Below are 20,515 nucleotides of genomic sequence, written 5' to 3'. Positions count from 1 at the left end.
CATTCAACCTTTCTTTCTTGGCAGGAGAGATACCAAATATACATCTGCATTGGCAGTAGCTACCTGTGCTCCAAGGACTGTAAATTTTTGCTCCATTTTTGTCTTGTTGGATGATAATAATAGTCACATTTCTTGAGACCTACCAGGTGTCAGGTACTGAGTAAGTATTTCACACAGTAAGTTTAACCTTCACATGAATCCTATAAGGTGGGTACTATTATCCCATATTGTTGAATAGAAAATGGAGGCATAGAGTGGTTGAATAACTTGTCTCGGATCACAGAGCTAACAAGTGTTAAAGCCACATCCAGAAGTTCAGAGCAAGTACTCTTAGCCATCATACCCTACTCCCCTGCTTCCATTCCCTATCTCCCTTACTCATGTTTGAGAAAATTATTAGCCTTTCTGGTTACATAATGCCTGTCGAGCAGAGGATCTCAAGGTATCAGGTTGTGTCTTGAAGGCTAGAGTTGTACTGTAATTCGAAACCAGAAAAGCCTCCCCAGATCTTATTTAGTCAACAAAATTATACTACCTCTACAGATGAGGTCTATCATTATATGAGGGTATTATATTATCATATTAATAGCTGCTTCCACATTTATCAACCCAATCTTTAATATAAAAAAGCGAATGGTGTCTGGCATTAAAACCAATGGAGAAATCATACTCCAAGGTCTTCACCAAGTGACTTAATCTATTGATAATCAGCATGGGAGTAATCCACGGTGCAACATATCTGCTTGCTCATCAAGTGTTTTAAGATAAAAGATGTGGCCAGGCACAGTGGCTCACATCTATAATCCTAGCGTTTTGGGAGGCCAAGGTGGGTGGATCACGAGGTCAAGAGATCGAGACCATCCTGGCCAACATGGTGAAACCCCGTCTCTACTAAAAATACAAAAATTAGCCAGGCGTGGTGGTGTGCGCCTGTAGTCCCAGCTATTCAAAAGCCTGAGGCAGGAGAATCGCTTGGAGGTTGCAGTGAGCTGAGATCGTGCCACTGTACTCCAGCCTGGCGACAGAGAAAAACTCCATCAATCAATCAATCAATCAATCAATCAAGATGCTTGGTTTTGTTGAAATTACTACTTCTGCTTTCAATTTAATTCTTTGATCACCTATCTCTGAATCATTTGTTTAGAATATAGTCTGAACTTAAAAAAGAAATCAGAAAACTAAGGTTAGAGCTTCCTATTTAATCTCAGCTATTGAGAAACAAATTTCTTAAACCCAGGGGAGGTATCAGATAAACAAGTAGCATTCCAATGTTGAGTAATGACCTGTTTCAAGGTCATGATTAACTTTTCTTAATGAAATAGAAAATAATGGAGAATACCAGAGTGTATTATTACACATAGTGAGGTAAATATTATTTTGGAAAACTCTACTTTTCAACTGCATGTTAATGTAACTGTGTGTTTTACAGCAGGTCACAGTAAAAAAACATGGGGAAAACACTGATCTTCTGTTAGGTCCACAGAAGTAGGAACATGCCTGGGTAGAAACTGGTCCTTGCATTCAGATAAGTTTCAGGAACACAGTACACTGTGAGGGTCTGGACATTTCTATGTGTGTATGTTTTCCAATATTTTCTTTCTTCATCTCCCAAATCTAAACTGTTTTAAGGGCCTTTCTTTTCTTCCATGAAGATGTTTCTTTCCTCTTTTCTGAGCCACTGTCACTAAGACATGTTCTCTTCTTTTCTCATATCTAGGTCACTGCCACAGCAACTCCATGGGCTTATTCCCCCTCCTTCCCTACTCTTTCTCTACTCACCAATCCATGTTATTTACCTTTTCAGACCATCTTTCCAAAAACTGTCTTTATATTTAGTAAATCTGTTTATAGTGAACCAAGTTCAAACTCTTTCATGTGGCCTCAACTTTCCTGCCTTTATGATCTGCATTTTCCACCATGCATCCTATTTTCCAAAATATTTTCCAAAGTAGGATGCATGGTGGAAAACGCAGATCATAAAGGCAGGAAGGTTTTTCTAATGGACGTGCCATTCTTACACTACTTCTATGCTTTTGACTGCATAGTGTAATTATTGAGTGTTTCTGTACCTAACTTGCTTCTCCAAATTCTATCTTAAGTCCTAACTCTCCCATGACTTTTTTTTTTTTTTTTGAGACGGAGTCTCGCTCTGTCGCCCAGGCTGGAGTGCAGTGGCCGGATCTCAGCTCACTGCAAGCTCCGCCTCCCGGGTTCACGGCTTTCTCCTGCCTCAGCCTCCCGAGTAGCTGGGTCTGCAGGCGCCCGCCACCTGGCCCGGCTATATTTTTTTTGTATTTTTAGTAGAGATGGGGTTTCACCATGTTAGCCAGGATGGTCTGGATCTCCTGACCTCGTGATTCGCCCGTCTCGGCCTCCCAAAGTGCTGGGATTACAGGCTTGAGCCACCGCACCCGGCCTTTTCCCATGACTTCTTTACTTACTGCTGTTGTTCAGACCTCTTTCGAAAATTCATAGAAGTGGAACATGCTATACTTATATCAGTGTAGCCTCACTCAAGTCATTTTTTTCTTCTACATAACTTCTATATAACTCAAGTTATTATAAGCAGCTTGAGGGCAAGACCCACGTTTTTCTTCTATGCTGGTAATTAAAATACTAGCAATAATGACATTATGTAGTACCTACTACATGCCAAGTAATTAATAAATATTATGTATGGACTCATATATTTCTGAGCCTCACCTTATCCCTGGAAAATAGATAACAGTTAACCTTCTGATTAAATATTTATATTTCTGAATTCACCTATGTGTTAAAATTTATTTGTAACATTGAAATTAAAATGCACAGCACCATCATAGCCAACGGTGGACATGCACAAAGTGGTAAAAATTTTGAGTTGGCCAATGTGCATGTTTCTAGCTGAGGTCTAACATGATGATGCCCTGCCTTTTTGTTTTAACCCTTATCTTATAACCAAGTATCCATTTCAGATCTTTTTACTGCCACATGTTTCATACTTTTGGGGCTTTTTTATGTTGTTGATTTCACTGCTTAAAATGAGCCCAGAATGGTGCTGAAGTAGTATCTAGTGATCTTAAGCACAACAAAGGTATGCTATACTTTACATAGAAAATAAGTATGTTAGATAAACCTTCTTTAGGCATGAGATAAAGTGCTGTCGGCTATGAGTCCAATGTTAGTGCATCAACAACATACATTAAATAAGGTGCATTTTAAGTGAAACACACATAAAACAAAGTCATTTTGATTGGTGATGAAAATGTTGTGACCAGATTCTCAAAGGAACTTAATCCTGTATTTCCCTTTGGAGCAACGGTTCAGTATTTGTTAATTCAGTTTGCTGTAATGTTATAGACTACACCTATCACAAATAATGAATTGACTATTATCTCTTCTTTATTTCTTTTTTTACAGAAACTAAGAAATAAGGTAGACAAAGATTAAGTAACATGCCTGAAGATACCAAGATAGTTGGACAGGATGAAATTTGATTTTAAATATGTCTGATTAAATTTTATCAAGTCTTAAAGTTTCTGGAGCAAGCAGTGCAAACTCAATCCTCTATTGATAGAGTAAGACTGAGAATGAATTATTTCAGTGGTCAAAAAAAAGTAAACGAACAAGTTTTCTTTTTCTTTTTTTTCTGAATTAGATATTCAGAGCATTTTTCTAATATTTTGTGAAACAATGTAAGTTCCTCAAACATTATTATATTACCTTTAGTTATTCATTTATTGTATCAACAAATATTTGAGTGTCTACATGCTTCAAGTACCAGGGTAAGCCCTAGGGACAAAATAATCTCTCAACAAGCTTAAAAGATATTGCTGAAGGCAGACCTAGCAACAATAATTATGACGTTGTGTATGAAAGTGCTATAGTACAGATGTTTACAAGATTTCAAAAGTCCACAGAAGTAGAAAAAATCTAACCTGCCTGGGATTGGGTGAGAAGACTTTTGAGAACAACAACAACAAAAACGACCTTTTTTTTTTTTTTTTTTTTTGAGACGGAGTCTCGCTCTGTAGCCCAGGCTGGAGTGCAGTGGCCGGATCTCAGCTCACTGCAAGCTCCGCCTCCCGGGTTCACGCCATTCTCCGGCCTCAGCCTCCCGAGTAGCTGGGACTACAGGCGCCCGCCACCTCGCCCGGCTAGTTTTTTTTTGTATTTCTTAGTAGAGACGGGGTTTCACCGTGTTAGCCAGGATGGTCTCGATCTCCTGACCTCGTGATCCGCCCGTCTCGGCCTCCCAAAGTGCTGGGATTACAGGCTTGAGCCACCGCGCCCGGCCCAAAAACGACCTTTAAGCTGGATCTTAAAGAAACATATGTCAGATTAGAAAAGGGAGAGCTACAACACATAGCTTTAATGAATAGTCTTGGAGTTATGGCAGTCCAAAGGTTTGGAAAAGAATATGCTTGAAGGGAAAAGTTTTTGAAATATGTTCTAGTAGTTTTCTAAAATAAAATTATTACTGTGGCTTATCATTCCAAAACATATAAGCACATTTTCATTGTATGAGGTTTTTACAATGTTAACATCTCATAAATCAGGATGGGACTTAAAATGAAAGTCAGATTAGTATTGTCATAGGTATACACACAGCAGCTTTTCTTACTTACAGGGCATAAAATTACGGTGTATATTATAGTTAATATTGTCTAAACCAGGATAAAATATAGTTTTATACTCATATCCAAAGATGGGTACTTTCAGGAAAGAATAAGATCTTAGAGGGAGCTTCACCTTATGACTCCGCGGCTGACCAGGCAAAGCCTCTGCAGCCACCTCTTTAGGGAACAGCTGCATATGCTGCATTCACTTCTCCTCTTAGAGATCTGGTGAGTGACTAGTTGAAAATAGTGATAACGTCCTAAATTACTTTCTTTGTTTCTTCTCTTTTACTGATCTATTTCAGTTTTGGCATCAACAATAAATAATGGGTATCATATATATGCTTTGATATGGACTTAATCATAATATGCAACAGCTGCCAAAGAGTTAAATGGCTACATGCAGACAGAGTAATGCATGAAGGGAAACAGCTTTGCTGGTAGTTAACCCATGTTTCTTATGGAAGTAATTGTGCCCATTTTAATGGAATTCGGTGTTGATTTAGTAATGTGATACTTTTGGGATTTAGCCATGCATTTTTCTGTGAAATAAACAGCAGTGATACTTTTTTACTTTGATAAGTTCTAATTATCTTCACTGGATAATCATGATGGAATAAGGAAAAGCTAAACACTTTTCTGGTTTAAGAAAAATGTAGGGGTTATAGATGTTGTTTCTTCTTTTCTCCATTGTCAATGGCAGCAAATTATTGCTCTTAGTAAAAGAGGACATTAACTCCAAGAACTTAAACTGCAGTGGCCCATGTGATTGTAATGCTGTCCTTCAGTAAGGTGAACAATCTGGGAAAAGATTAACTTCACAATTTTATTAATTTCTTAAGGTGAATACACTGTTCTGATTTGTGAAGTTGTCAAGTTTCATGTTAAAGTAATGAAAGAAGATAACTGTACTAACGATAAAAAATAGATTTGTTGTGAATTCATTTAGGGGATGATAACAATAATAACTTATATAGTTTGAAATTTTAAGGGTAAACATATAATTCTATGGATTTGTTAGTTAAAATACTTACATAAATCTCTCACATCCTGAATTACTATTATCGAACAGAGATAGATAATATAAAAACAAATACAAGAACAAAGTTTCTTAGTGGTATTTAGAAACCCTGCTGAATTAAATTTTTCATGAACAAGTTTCCCCCATAGGCCAAAAAATAAGTTACCTTTTAGAAATAATAATGATAATTAAAAACAGGAGTCATTCTAACCAAAGGACCTCATGTGTTGGGAGGAATCAGAAAGACTTATCAGAGTTGAGCTAGAATTATGAGAGGCAGATATGGAAGAGGAAGGAATTTAAGATGAGGAGGGCATTCCAGATCCTCCAAAAGACACCAGTAAAGTTAACGACATAGGAAAATGCAGCTGACATTTGTGAGGTGATGACGAGGACACCAATGGGCTTAGGACTTTGTGTATACTTCCTTTGATGAAGTGGGATGGAAAGAGAGAAACCTATTTCTGACTACACTAAAATGAAACAAGATAACTAGCCAAATTGCTCTATTTAATCAAACCAGCTAACGTCCATGACTAAGCAACTGGTTAATAGAATTGTTCATTGAATTTATGCACACAAATAAGTAGCTCAGTCAAAATATGTTCTAAATATAATCTGGTCATCTTAATTTCTTGAACTTCCACACATACAAATTTTGAAGCCCTACACTTCTGAGAGTTAGAGATTCTTTCATAGAGTACTTTGCCTAATGTTTCAACTGTGAACAGAGTTTATGAGAATTTTTTTGAAATCACAACCTGCATTTTCTGTCAAAGACTTTAAATGCTATTTTTAATGTACATATTAATAGAAGCATTTCAGAACTACAGGGAAAAGTACTTGGTTATTTTATTAACATTTAAAACTTAGGAAAAAGCCTGTTTCATCTTTATAAGAGAAAAAGCATCTTTGAAATGCTCAAATGATAATAATCTTCCCATCCACTCCAGGAAATGTACTTTTACAATTACAATTTTAAATACGGACAATGGGGATATAATATAGAATTCAGCACCAATAATTCTCATAGCAGTTTCTTTCAGCAGTATATGCATATGATTTTAGTAATATATGTACCCCTATACAAATTAGGGTGTCAGTATTATTTATGAATGATTCCACAATTCCAAAAGCCTTCTTTTCCTCTTTCCCTCAGTAGCTAATTAAAACAAAACAAAACAAAACAAAACAATCCTGTATTTTCCAAGTGAAATGCAAATAAACTTACAAATTTAGAGTAGGCTGAAGGAACACAATACCTAATCTGGGAGTTTTGCTAAACCTTTATTTTAATGAACTTTATGCAGAGATACAGTAAGAACATTATGCTGAAAATGCAGAAATCAACTCAACATTCTTTGTAGGAGGACCTTTTAATCTACACCATAAAAAGAGTTAATCTGAAATGCAAACTGTAGTTGCATTAAAGATGCTTTGCTTCCCATTCAATAAGCTTTGTTTTAATGGCAAAGGCAATACTGACATTGGGTGAGTACTTAAAACTTTATTGTGGAAATAAATGACATTGTTCTAAAAGTCTTCCAAGACAAGAAAAATATGCATGAGAAGTTACTGAATTTCTTATTTTCTTAGCTAGAACAATTTTCTATTTGCCTTATATTTTTAGGGAATAGTTTGATAAAATTAAATATGTTTTCCCCCCACTAATAGCAAAATCCTAAACAATCTTTCAACTATTTTTTTTGCATGTTATAGTTAATGTATTTTCATTATGCTTAACGCACTTTTAATAGTCTCCTGTGGCAAGATGGTATATTAAATGTGGGAATAAAACATCCATGATACCACCTTGAATTTTCTACAGTGCCTTTTAACTGGGGGCTCAAAGCACTTCACGCATGTTCTCATTCAGTATCTCCTTGAGGTGTAATATATGTATTTTATGGGCGAGGACACTGAGGTGGAGAATGACTGAGGGAATTGAGGTCATTTCCAGAGCTCACACTAAGCACAACCTGGATGAGCATTCTCTCCCTCCAGCCTGCCTCCAAGATGGCTGCACTGGTTTCATGGGACCAAACACTGATTGCATCTCCACTAGCCTTTTCCTTCATGAACTTGTCTCCCTTACCTGGACACCATCAGATGCAGGGATGTAACTTGCCCTTTTAAATGTGTCTGTCACATTTCTCAGGATCTCCACAGACATCAGAAGATCGCCTGCATAGAAATTTTTTCTCTGAGTTAAATCCAATAGTGTCTTGGTCACCTGGGACATTCCATCACCTGCCAGCATTCGCTGTCCCTTAGCAAGGTGCTCTTTAATCTGTGATGGTCAAAAGAACAGAGCAAACATCAGAATCTTCATTACCATTTATCTGAATAACTTCATCAAACAACTTTACTAAAAATTGCTCAGTCAAATTAAAATAGCCTTGCAATGCTTGGGAGGATTTGAAAACTGTAAATTGTGTGTATCCCATACTCAGATGGATAAACATCCAGCACGCAAGAATTAATGAGTGTATACTTTTCGTCAGGCTTGACAAACTTGCCATTTCTAGTTAGAACACACAATTCAACACATTCGGGAAAATGTGTATTAATTTAGGTTCTTAATTGGAGTAAAAATCAAAAATACTTTAGCATGTGGTAAACATGGGGGACTGTTTAGTAAGGTGTGATCAGAGATGGGAGATTATAAACACTTCAAAAATAGCCATTTTTACTTACAAGCTGAGCTTATTAACTTTTGCCTTGCCTCTTAAAATGAACAGATTATAGAGCAGCAAAGAAAGTTATTAGCAGTACAATTTTACTTAAAATATCTTTAAACTTTGGAGATTTACTATGACATGATAGAAAACCAGATTGCTTTAGCTTTATTAAAAAAACCCAAAAACCAAAAACCAAAAAACAGCAAAAACAATTAAACTCTCTGCTGGGTCTTCAGCAACAGAATGAACTATTAAAATGCAAAGCTTAAACTAGTTTGATGGCCAGAGAAATGTGCTGCCAATTCTTACGTTTGCTTGTTGTATAGTTCAAGGGAGGAAAAATATCTTAAAATGCGAAAGAATAGTAAGGTAAGAGAGGGTAAAGAAAGAGCAAGAATCCATTATACTTTTACTTGTTTACTGAAAGTTTAATCTGTACCTTTTCTTTGCTAAATTTGTTATAAAATTAACTAAAAAAATCATGAAATAATAATGAACAGGCCAGAGAAACGTTAAAGTACATTAATTGTAATTATCAATTTCCCATCAAGAACTGTGCCAACAAATCTTTTAAAGTAGGGCAATCAATCTGAACTAATCAAAAAAGTATAAATTTTCTAAGTATTATATTTCAAAAAGTGTTGAAATCTCAGATATTTTCCTTTTCTTTTTCTGTAAAGATGTCTAAAACAATTTTGGTAAAATAAAATTTTCAGAGACATACTTTATTTCCATTGTGTTATGCTAAAAGTCATAACATATTTAGGTACTTTACTTTTCCCTATTTTCTTCTTTCATTTCCTTTCATCTCTCTTTGGTAGCTGCCATCAACCATGGACTAAAACCCAAATGATTGACACGGCATCAGTAATCCAGCTCTTGCCTATCTCTATAGTGTCAATGCTAATTGCTTGGTAATAGAGTGGTATTCACGTATTTATTCATGAAAGAGACACAGCACTGGCCAATAAGAAGGACATGAACCCTCAAAGTAGAAGCCAGCTGGTTTCTACTTTGTACCAGGCTGTACCACCAGGCTGAACTCCAGTCCTGCTTCTAAACTACTGGTAATTATTCGTAATTTTCTGTTCAGGTCATGTGTTTCATGACTTCAGATTTTTGCAATAGATATCCTACCCTCTTTTCTTCCATGGTCTCTTGTTTAAAAACCACTCATATTTAGTTCTTGTTCTTCTAAATAACTAAACAGAGTTAATCAAAGCCTTCTCTTGTTATCTCTTAAACAGACATGACTTTTATCACAATCACAGAGAATGGTAATTATTTGCTTAAATATTTTTCTGTCCCAGTAGTCTTTCTGACACTTGAGGGTAGGCTCCCTGCCTTATTCAGTCTTAGCAAACAGCATAGCAAAATTTTGTTGCAGTGAATTCAGTTGTTATGCCCTAAGTACACCTTTGTGGTGCAATACAATGGAATGGACTTAAGAGCCAGGGGTGCCTAGGTTTGTGTTTCAACTTTGCAGCTTATTATCCATGTAATTGAGTTCATTGGAGACTCAGTTTACCATGTCTCCTCTAAGATTTGAAAAATGGATCTATATATTAAAAATGTTTTAAAAGTCATTTTTCTTAACACAATTAAACCCACACAAGCCTAAGATAATTAGCAGAAGCTAGAGCATACAGGAAAGCATATTGCTCTCCCACGGTCTGTGTGCCCTACATGCTCTAGTTCCTGTGGACTTCTTCCCCCTTCCCCGGCATTTGCTGTGCTTTAGTGGCACTTGTCTTTTTGCTCTTCCTCAATAACATTAGGTACATGCATATCTCAGGGCCCTTGTCTTGCTTTTTTTTTTTTTGCGGGAGTGGGGTCGGGGCGGGTGTGGGTGGTGGGGACCTTGAATAGTCTTTCCACAAGCATTCATATGCTTTTTGTCACCTTCTCAGAAAGGTCTTACCTGACTTCCTACCTAAAATGGAATCCTTGTCATTCTCAGTCATCTCGTCAGACTTCATCGTGCTCAACCTTACCTGCCATTGTGCCATCTATGTCTTGGTTTATTCATTTTTCTTCCTGTGCCATTAAGATATTAATGTAAGCCTTCTGAAGGAGGAGGTTTTGTTTATTATTTTATTCCCATTATCTAGAAGTTTATTCAATATACTGAATGAATGAGTTAAAGGAATGAATGGGTTAATGAATCAACATCCATCTATGCTTACATTGTTAGGTCATAGGATTAAGTTAGGCACACTTGAAAGACGTAACTCACTCATGGACATAGTCCATAGGAAACACTGGTAACAAATAGTATGAGACAAACACACTACATAACTTAAAGAGGTAGTGCTGCTTTTGAGCTGAAAAATGTCTGGTGCTCTAGCTGCACTTGTCCTTTTGCTCTTCCTCAATGACATTAGGTACAGGCATGTCTCAGGATATACATGAAGTATGAGGAAGGTTTTGAAGAGAAATGAAGCTAATAGAGTCTAACCTAAAAAAAGTCATAAAATTCAGTCCTCAGTTTTGTGCTGGCAATGCAAATCACAGCTGTGATACTCAAAGCTGCAGAAGATTAAATTGTTCTCCATTAGGAATAGAATGCAGCAATGGTTGCCACGGTAAATAATTAATGTCTGACTGCCTCAAATCGGCCCTTTCTCTATTATTTTGGCAACCCATACCTGTGCCTGTGAGGGATTTAACCTGTACAGATCTAATGTATGCTTCTCCTCAAACAAAAACATCACAACATAGAATTGAATCTTGAGAAATAAAACATTTAGACATGCTTTCTGTTTGCATTAAAAATAGTTACAGAAGGCACTGGATGGCTCAACTAATATGAAAGCCAGTCTGTCACGTCTAGGTCAGCATCAAATCTGGCCCAAGTCAGTAGTAAATTAACGTCATTGCCATCTGACAGCTGCTTAGAAGGCTTATGTAGAATAAGTTGTTGTCAGTCCAGCTCTTAGCAAACAGGTGCCCAGATGACAACACCAGCTCTAACAATTGACACTGATTAGCATCCTTCCTGGCATTGTCGGTGAAAAGCACTCGGGACAAATACCTTGTAATATTTTCACACACTGGTGAGACTATTCATTGCCTTTATACAGGGTATAAAGAATGTTTGAATAAGATACGTTTCTGTCCAGAATGTATTTAGTTGAAAGACAATTTCCTAGTTCTTGATCTTCTATCCACAACACATACATACTGTGAAGAGCTCTCTCTCTCTCTCTTTTTTTTTTTTTCCTTATGTCTACCCTTTCACCACCTATTTCCTAGAATGATATGTCCAAGTTTATCTGCTAGATTGTTTTCCATTTTTTCTTTCTGGATTATGAAGTTGAGAATCAATGGGTTTGCTCATCTTACCTCTTCTCTGTTTCAAACTGTCCTTTATTTGCATTCTACTTCTCCTCCTTTGTTGTTGTCTCTATGGTTTAATTATACGGTTATTCCTAAGATTTTGAATCCCATCCAATCCCTTCTTCAATATTTCTCTCTCTCAAAAAAAAAAAAAATGGCCTGATATCATATATCTTATTTAAATACCAACTTCTCTTATTGCTACTTCCTTTCAACTACTGTCTTCTCCCTAGTTCTCTTCAAAATCAATATCAGAGGTACAAAATTTGGTTTGAGCCCAACAACTTTTTAAGTTGTAAATTAAAATTTCCAGTTACCTACAAAGTATGCTTTCTGGAAATCTTGCTAGTATGTCATGTTTATGCAGCAGTTGTAATCATAAAATCTAGATTTAAATTGTAGTTCTACTACGTATTACAAAGAACCATTGGAAAAATTATTTAACTCTCTCCTAGGATGATTTATATGTAAAAAGGAGAAAATAATCACATTGTTATTATGATGGGTTAATGTAAAAATAGAGGTTAAAGGTGGACATTCAATGACTGTTTCTTCTTCTCCCAAATTCAAGATCCAGTTTCTCTAAATACTAGCTTATGCAGTGTTTCTCTTCTCCCTCCTTTTCCTATAGACACGAGATGGATCCTGGTATAGGTCTTCAGTACTTAACTTCCAGAAGGTTAATTCTTTCTTCAACTGAATCTAATTGGCTATTTATTCTATTCATTAATTTCAATGACAATATTTCACTTATAGAAGTTCTGTTTAAAGTTTTTCATATTTTTTAATTATTTAACTGTGGTTTCTGTTCGTTCACATCTTAATGATTTTAAACAATATATTATAGTTTTTAAAATATTTTCTATTCTTTTAAATTTCTTGTTTTGCTAAGTCTCTTGATTCCTGCATTTGCTGATTCTTCCTCATAATGTTTTGCTTTGTGATATTTATAATTATTGTAAACTTATATTCAGTGGGATATATTTATCTTTTGGGAGCCCCAAGTGCCTGGTTTGTGAAACAGTTGTTAGAGATGCTTTTGAGTGCATTTCTCTGGGAGTGGAACCTTCAGGCAGTTCATTGGTCCTGAATCAATTTATGCAAATTTTCATGTTAATTCCATCTGTTCTTGGTTCAGACTAGGAGTTTCCATTTCTGAAAGGCAATTTATTTCCTCTTCTCCAAGAAACTCTGTATGAATTACAAATTTCTTAGACATATTGCAGGCCTGAGAATGCATAAGGTTTTTCTACTTCATGAGGCTAGAGCAGCAATACAGTGCCTGGTCATTGCTGGAGGCTTGGAAGGGTATCACTGCTTGTGTGAGAAGTGTTGTTAGCATCCTCACGAAGGCTTTAGGACCTCGGGTCCTAGCACCCAGGGCTTGTGTATGATCTAACATTCCAGTAGCTTTTTCCTATAGTTCTGGCTTTGATATCCTCCTGTATTAATTTCCAATACCACAGGATTCCTAGGTCTTTCTTTTGAGAGAAGCTATAAGTCAATATTTGAAAATATATACTTCCTATAGTTTATGCAGAAGTCATTATGATCTATAATGGTCAGCTTGGTTCACCCCACTGCTTTATTATGACTACTACAGGTACCCTAGTAACAATCTGTTTAAACTTCTCACCATTTCACCCTGCAATAATCATGGATTCTGTCTTTGCTCCCTGACTCATGCTATTCTATTACTTTAAATGCTCTCCCAAAATCCGCTCCTTAAATTGTTCTCTCTCTTTTCTCCTTCATGAATTCTTTTCGGATAACTGCAGTCATGATATGATCTCTATTTTCAGGCTCACAGAAGTAATCTTGCATATCTCATATCACTATAGTGTTTGTCCTGTTATCCATTCCACTAGAACATAAACTCTTAAAGAGCCTGTAGTTTCTTCTTCATCTTTGTTTCCCCTATAATCTCTAAAACACTATGTGACACACAAAAGTACCTGTTCAAAGGGCTTGCTGAATTGAACTAAAACTACAGGAGGATTTTTTTACTTTCAGCAACTATAATCCACAAATGTTGGCAAGGTAAAAGCAAGAGTCCATAATTATTCAAAACAAAGAAATACATAATAATTGGAGAACTTTTACATTTCCTGACAGAATTGTCTTGTAAACTATATCCAATTAATATAAGTAGGCAAATGAATTCAGAAATTTTAGAAATCTAAAGTTATATACTTGCTACCTTTAGAAAATGATAACAACAATAATATATCATTCTGACTATATGGCAAGCATGAGAATACATGTTTTAAAGGGGTACCTCACTTGAGCTTTAAAACAATCCTTGGAGGTGCCATAATGATTCACATTTACAGAAGAAGGAGTGGAGACTTAGTAAGGTTAACTGCATTCTCCAGGATTGCATAGCTCCTAAGTAGTGACTATGGAGATCTGAGCCCAGGCAGTCTGATCCGTAGTCCATGTGCTTAGCTAATACTATATGCTTCACTCAGGTTTTATATGGTGCTTTCATTAGAAATTGTCAAAATACTTATTTTGACAATATTTAAGTGTATTAATATGTTTAATATGTTCAGAATATTTAAAAATCATTATCAACCACGTTTATGTTAAGGAGAAATTCAATATTTTTCCTATGAAGAAACAAAAGACATGAAGCAACTCACTGGATTCTTGAGGTATTGAAAATTATTTGAGTAGTAGTTGTTATTTTGGAATATAATGTGTAAGCATTTCTAAAGCCATTTACCAATACCTATAGAAGATTTTGTAGGTAGATTTACTCAAGTAGAGGTTGAATAAAAACCTAAGGATACCTTAAAGACTCCATTTCCTTTGGGTAGCGTGTTTTGATTATTGCAATTTAATCATGGAAATAATTCAGAAAGGTTTTTTTTTTATTTTCATATTTCCTTTTAAAATTATAATTATCAGCAATTATGCTTGCTCACATTGCAACACTGTGAGCATCACTGCTCCAAAGAACAAGTCTTAAAAGTTTCTGTGTCATTCATATTTACTACTATTGAGAAGATCAACAGTGAAAGGGGGAAAAATGAATCTAAAAATAGTTGCTCTTCAGAGTTCTAGATTAGGCCTCCTTGTTCTTTATATAGAGAGATGTGGAGAGGGTCACGGTTTAAAGAGTAGGTGTGTTTCTGAAATAACCTTATTCTTTTCTTTTCAAGCCTCCCACTGCCAGCCACAGTTGCCGCTATTGTGTGAAGCTTAAAAAAAGGTTTATCATAGTTGCTCTGTGCAAATGACACATTTTAAACATCATATATTTATATATTATTTTCAGCATCAACTCCTCCAGTCCATCTGTAAGGTGTATTAAAGGCTTTCACAGTTCTAAGTGGCTCCAATTAAAATATAATTATACATAGAGCTTTTTCATAAAGCAACAATCTAACTATACATTTTTTAATTTTGTTCATAATCTGTCATATCCTAAGACCAAAGTCACTCATTGGACAATGGTATTTGATTATTTACAAATCTACCTGAAGTCTCCATGAAATATAGAGATTATTCTATATGAAAAAGAAGATATACCCTTAGTTCTGGTAAATGAATATTTCTTAATTTTCCCTATGTTTGATATGACGAGTTTGTGTTCATCTCAGGGTTGCCCTAAAGTGAAAAGATCAAGTCTGAAAATAAAATCATTGTCTGGAGACAATATGATAGGGCAGATTTGGTCCAGAATTTCACTGCATAAATCATATATGTATCACACAGAACTCAGAATTGTGGGTTGAACAGCATTTGGCCAAAAGTGCTTTGCATATCCCAGTTTCTTGTCTGAGGAATCTCTGAAGTAAGAGATTGGACGGCATGGATTTGAGAACCGTAAATTATTGTTATGGGAATAAACTGAGCCATGGAGAAAACTGAGTCTGGTATTTACTGTGCATATTTTCCTGTAAAACCTGAAGCTTCCAAAATAAGAATGAGAGCATAGTAAATTTGCCTACCCAATATAAACAATGGATAGCTTTAATTTCAGAGTTTTTGGCTAGAATTTGACAAAACTGCAATCCTGAGCAAAGGACATATGTAGGTGAGACTTCTTGTCTAAACATCAAACAAATCTAGATGTTCTCATAAATATTTTGAGCCAGCAGATGGAACTAGAGCATGCTCTATGAGCTTAAAACAGTATAGTGGCCACAAACTGGCGCCCAAGCTTTTAGGAACCTCCCCCAGTCTGAAGCAGAGCACTAAGTAACATGATGTTTCTCTATGGGTTTCTGAATTCTATTTCCATTACTTGACTTTTCTGGTTGTAGGGATTGTATATCAGTCAGAACAGGATAGATTATGCTGTGCTAACTACTTCAAAATCTCAGTACCTGAAAGCAACAAAGGAATATTTATCACACTGCATATGCAACCCACATCATCAGGGAGACTCTGTTTATTATAGTCCTTCAAGGGCTTGAGATGATGGAGGATAAAAGACCTTGCAATGGCAATGAATGACACTCTCAGGCCTGACACGGCAATAGTCACCTCCATGCACAACCAATTGACCAGAACTAGCCACACAGGTACCTAACATCAAGGGGGTGAGGAAGTACAATCCTCCCATATGCCCAGAAAAGGAAAATCAGGTATCATCTAATATGATATGTTTTGTGATGGTATAATGCTAACTAATTGTCATTTTACTTCTTTGCCTCTCTCTAGTGCCAATGGATTCATTCATCAAAATATCAACGCTGGATAAAACCTACCACAGTGCTTCTCAAACTTTAATGTGCAGTGAATTACAAAGAGCACTTTTCAAAGTTGCTGATTCTGATAAAGTAGGTCTGGGGCAGAGTCTGAGATGCTACATTTCTAACAAGCTCTCAGGTGCTGCTGATACCTCTGGTCCTCAGAAAACTTTCTGAATAGCAAGCCTTTAACAAATGCCTTCCCTGCACCTGCATTCAAGTAGCTCAACTTTGTTGCAGAAAAATCATAACCAAACTGACAGCTATACTCTAAATTCTGTATTTCAGACTTCAGGGTGTATGCAATGCAGCCTGCTAATCCTATTATATTTCTCTAATGGGCTTATTTTCAACCTTCTGGAAATTACTGTTTTATACCTTTTCATCTCTCTTGAAAAGACACACGTTTCCTCCTAAATCCTCACTCTTAGCTAATGATCCTGCCTCATACTAAATGGAGAAAAAAGAATCCATCAGATGAAAACCCCATAATCTCTCCCACACAAAACCCACTAAGCTCTTTTCACTGTATTCATCTTTCCCATCTGCTTTCCTCTGGTTATAATGGAGAAAGTATCTTTTCTCCTACCAAAGTCAATTTTTTGACATTTGCTATGGCTAACATTTCTTTTTGCCTTGTTGGGTATTCTTGAATTGTTCATGTTTCTCTTCTAAATTTTTACTGGATAATTTCTTTTAACATATAAAAATGTTATAATATTTCTCATTTAAAACAAAACAAAATAATACGAAACCCTTTTTTGACCTTACATATCCTCCTAACTACTACCCTATTCTTCTGCTCTCATTCATTATCAAAATTTAGAAAGGGATGAATACACAACCTTTTTTACTTCCTAATCTCCTGTTCTTTGTGTTGATGACTTCCAAAATTATTTCCTGTCCAGAAATTAGAATCTGAGTTTCCGACTCCCATACCCAATTACATTCTCCAGATTTAATAGAAACAACCTTTGACAACCCCCAACCTCATCTGTCCCAAATTATTCTTCATGGTCCTGCCTTCCCTGCCTCAGAAAAATGATTTTATAACCAGCCAAATGTGATTACTAACCTTAATAAAGGACACCATCATCTCTCGTCTGGATTACTGCAGCAGGTTTCAAAGCTTCCAGTCCTGCCACCCTATGGTCTATCCCCCATAGAAACCTCATATGACCCTCTTTAATTAGATTTAATCAAACCATCCCTCTTCTCAATGCATTGCCATTGCACTTATTATTAAATCCAAACTCCTAGCAAAGGCCTTAAGGCACAGCTCTCCAGCTTCATCTCATGATACTCTCTTTCTGCTTACTACATCTGGCCAGTAGATCTTTTTGCTTTCTTAAAGACCTCAAGGTATTTCCGAATGTCATTTTCACTACATGGAATGTGCTGTCATTTCCTGACATAGTCATTCTCTCCACCCTTTACACGTTCATCTCATGCATTCATCTCATCTTTCAGGTCACAGTATTAAATGTTATTTCTAAGAAGAAATAGAGAGACCTCACTGTTTGTTTGTTTGTTTGTTTTTTATCTGAAATCATTTCCAAACATTATTCTGTATGTTGGCACCCTGCTAATTTCCTTTAACATATAAAAATTTGAAGTTATTTTTAATCTCATCTCCTGTCTATTTATATTTATATTAAATTTATTGTGTATTACATTCAAGTTGCTTCCCCAGGTCCTTTAGCTCTACTTGGCACATAGTTAAAGGTCAATGATTATTTGTATAATGAATTAATGGGTAGATGAATGGATAAATGATTGAGTAACACAGTATAGTTTCTTTTGTAATTTTTTTCCCATTGGTATTAGTCTGAATATACTTCTCTATATAATTATATTCGATTACCATTACACTATACAATTATATATACTATATATATATAAAATATACTATACAATTATATTCCAGCCTATAAATAAGTTTCACTTCAAAAAGTTTCAGACGAGATTGGGCCCACTCAGTGTTGTATGGCCGTAGACACTTCAAAAAGTTTCAATGCCTAAAACTGACTCTAACATTTATCCTCCAAGTCACACTAAAAGCATACTTTGGGAGAAGCTTAACACTCTCCTTGGCTTTTGTTGATATAATCAGTAATAAGTTATAAGGTTAAAAATAGAAAAAATAGTATATCTATTAGAGATATTTCATATATATACATATATGTATGTATATCTATATGTATGTATATCTATACTATAGTATATCTAGATATACTAAAAAATAGTATATCTATTAGAGATATTTCTCATATATACATATATGAAATGTACATATGAAATATACATATATGTATATATATGAAATATCTCTAATATACTATTTTTTCTATTTTTAACCTTATAACTTATTACTGATTATATCAACAAAAGCCAAGGAGAGTTTGCATATGTATATGTTTGTATATTTATGTATATGTACATGAGATATATATATATATCTCATAGGCTTCCTTAAAATTTCAAAGGGAACACAATCATATGTGACTAAAGATTATTTTTCTTTTTTATAATACAATTTAAATCTACTGGTTTGGGATAATGTCTCACTTATGTAAGACTAGTGTTTTTTGTCATTGCAACTAGAAAAACTCACATAAATTACAAAAATGACACTTTCAAGGACATCAGAGAGCTATGTAAGTAGTGAGAATGAGATGAACTAAATTGCCAGAAAGTAGAGATCTTTTCTGAGGTAAGCCAAATATGTCATTCATTTTTTTTCTCTCCTGTGAAAGTTTGTTAATTCTGGGTAAGAACTGAGGGTCAAGCATGGGTCAGGCAGATTACCTCTGGGGTAGAAAGAGAAATTAATGTAATTTGGTTGGCCAGAGATGGAAAAATACAGTGAAAATTTCAGGGGCCCTAAAAATCCTGCTCAGATTTTTTTTTTTTTTTCCTCCTCATGAGACATTCGCTGAGCTTTTGACCTGTGTAAAAAGCTGAGGAGATAGGATGAAAAATTATTAAATGCAGAACTGCAATTTTCCCTTTCCTTTAAGAGCTTTGGGAACTGAGGGAAGAGTCCAGTGTTAAGCACCCAGTTGGCCTCACCCTCAAGTTGACAGATTTGAAGTTGCTTGGGCAGAAAGTTAGAACGTGGAAGTAGCAACTACTGAAGGCTGAGCTGAATCTCCCTCGGTCTCTCAGAGCGGACAGGATGGGCACATGTAGGCTCTAGAAACATCATGGAGAAAGGCAGCCTAAGCAGATGTTGTCTTATTAAAAGTGCAAAATAGCCCTGACCCAGATCAATTTCTGATTGAATTAAAGTATCAACTCCTCATTGTATTTGAATAGCTAAGGAAAGGAAGGATATTTTCTGGGATACATTAGCCAGTATGATTTGAAGACCATATGTTTATTTTATACAATGTCTGACATTCAATAAAATATTACTGGATATGAAAAGTGGCCAGGAGATACGACAGACAAAAAGCAAAGCAAAGTAGACTCACAGATTATGCAGATGTTACAGTTATAAATGTACTTTGGGAGGCTGAGGCAGGCGGATCACGAGGTCAGGAGTTCCAGACCAGCCTGGCCAACATGATGAAACCCCATTTCTACTTAAAATACAAAAATTAGCTGGACGTGGTGGTGGGTGCCTGTAATCCCAGCTACTCAGGAGGCTGAGGCAGGAGAATCGCTTGAACCCTGGAGGCAGAGGTTGCAGTGAGCCGAGATCACAGCATTGTGCTCCAGCCTGGGTAACACAGCGAAACACTGTCTAAAATAAATAAATAAATAAATTACAAAATAGACATTGTCCATTCTTTGGAGAGTCCCAAAAGTGTTCCGATATTAAAAACAGAAACAAAGTGTATTCTAGACTAGGAGTCAGTAAACTATAGCCTGCAGGCCAAATCCAACCCATTGCCTGTTTTTGTATAAAGTTTTGCTGAAACACAGCCATGCCCATTTGTTTATTTATTGTCTGTAGCTGTGCTCTTGTACTACAAAGCAGAGTTGAATAGCTGCAACAGAAGCCATATGGCATGTAAAGTCTAAAATATTGACTATCTTGTTCTTATAGAAACAGTTCACCAGCCCTGTTCTAGTCTTATAATACAATAAATAAAGTTACTACAATTGAAAGCTTTCTTACAGGCATAATGGAAAACTCATTAGGAATCTGTGAAATATGTTGTAAAC

At 35.8% G+C, this 20,515-nt stretch overlaps 1 protein-coding gene across 2 annotated transcripts in view; it reads right to left on the bottom strand.

Annotated features, from left to right (window-relative positions):
* Positions 1-20,515, bottom strand: part of ADGRB3 (adhesion G protein-coupled receptor B3) — a 756,359-nt gene that overhangs the window by 395,984 nt on the left and 339,860 nt on the right. For both annotated transcript variants that reach the window (XM_025383888.1, XM_025383889.1), the window contains one exon: positions 7,715-7,909. In XM_025383888.1, coding sequence (XP_025239673.1) covers positions 7,715-7,909 — 195 coding nt within the window. The remainder of the gene's footprint in view (positions 1-7,714; positions 7,910-20,515) is intronic.

The sequence above is a fragment of the Theropithecus gelada genome, chromosome 4 (genome assembly GCF_003255815.1).
Source record: "Theropithecus gelada isolate Dixy chromosome 4, Tgel_1.0, whole genome shotgun sequence".
Classification (NCBI taxonomy): Eukaryota; Metazoa; Chordata; class Mammalia; order Primates; family Cercopithecidae; genus Theropithecus; species Theropithecus gelada.
Note: the sequence above shows the minus strand (reverse complement) of the source record. Positions and strands in the feature narration are given on the sequence as shown.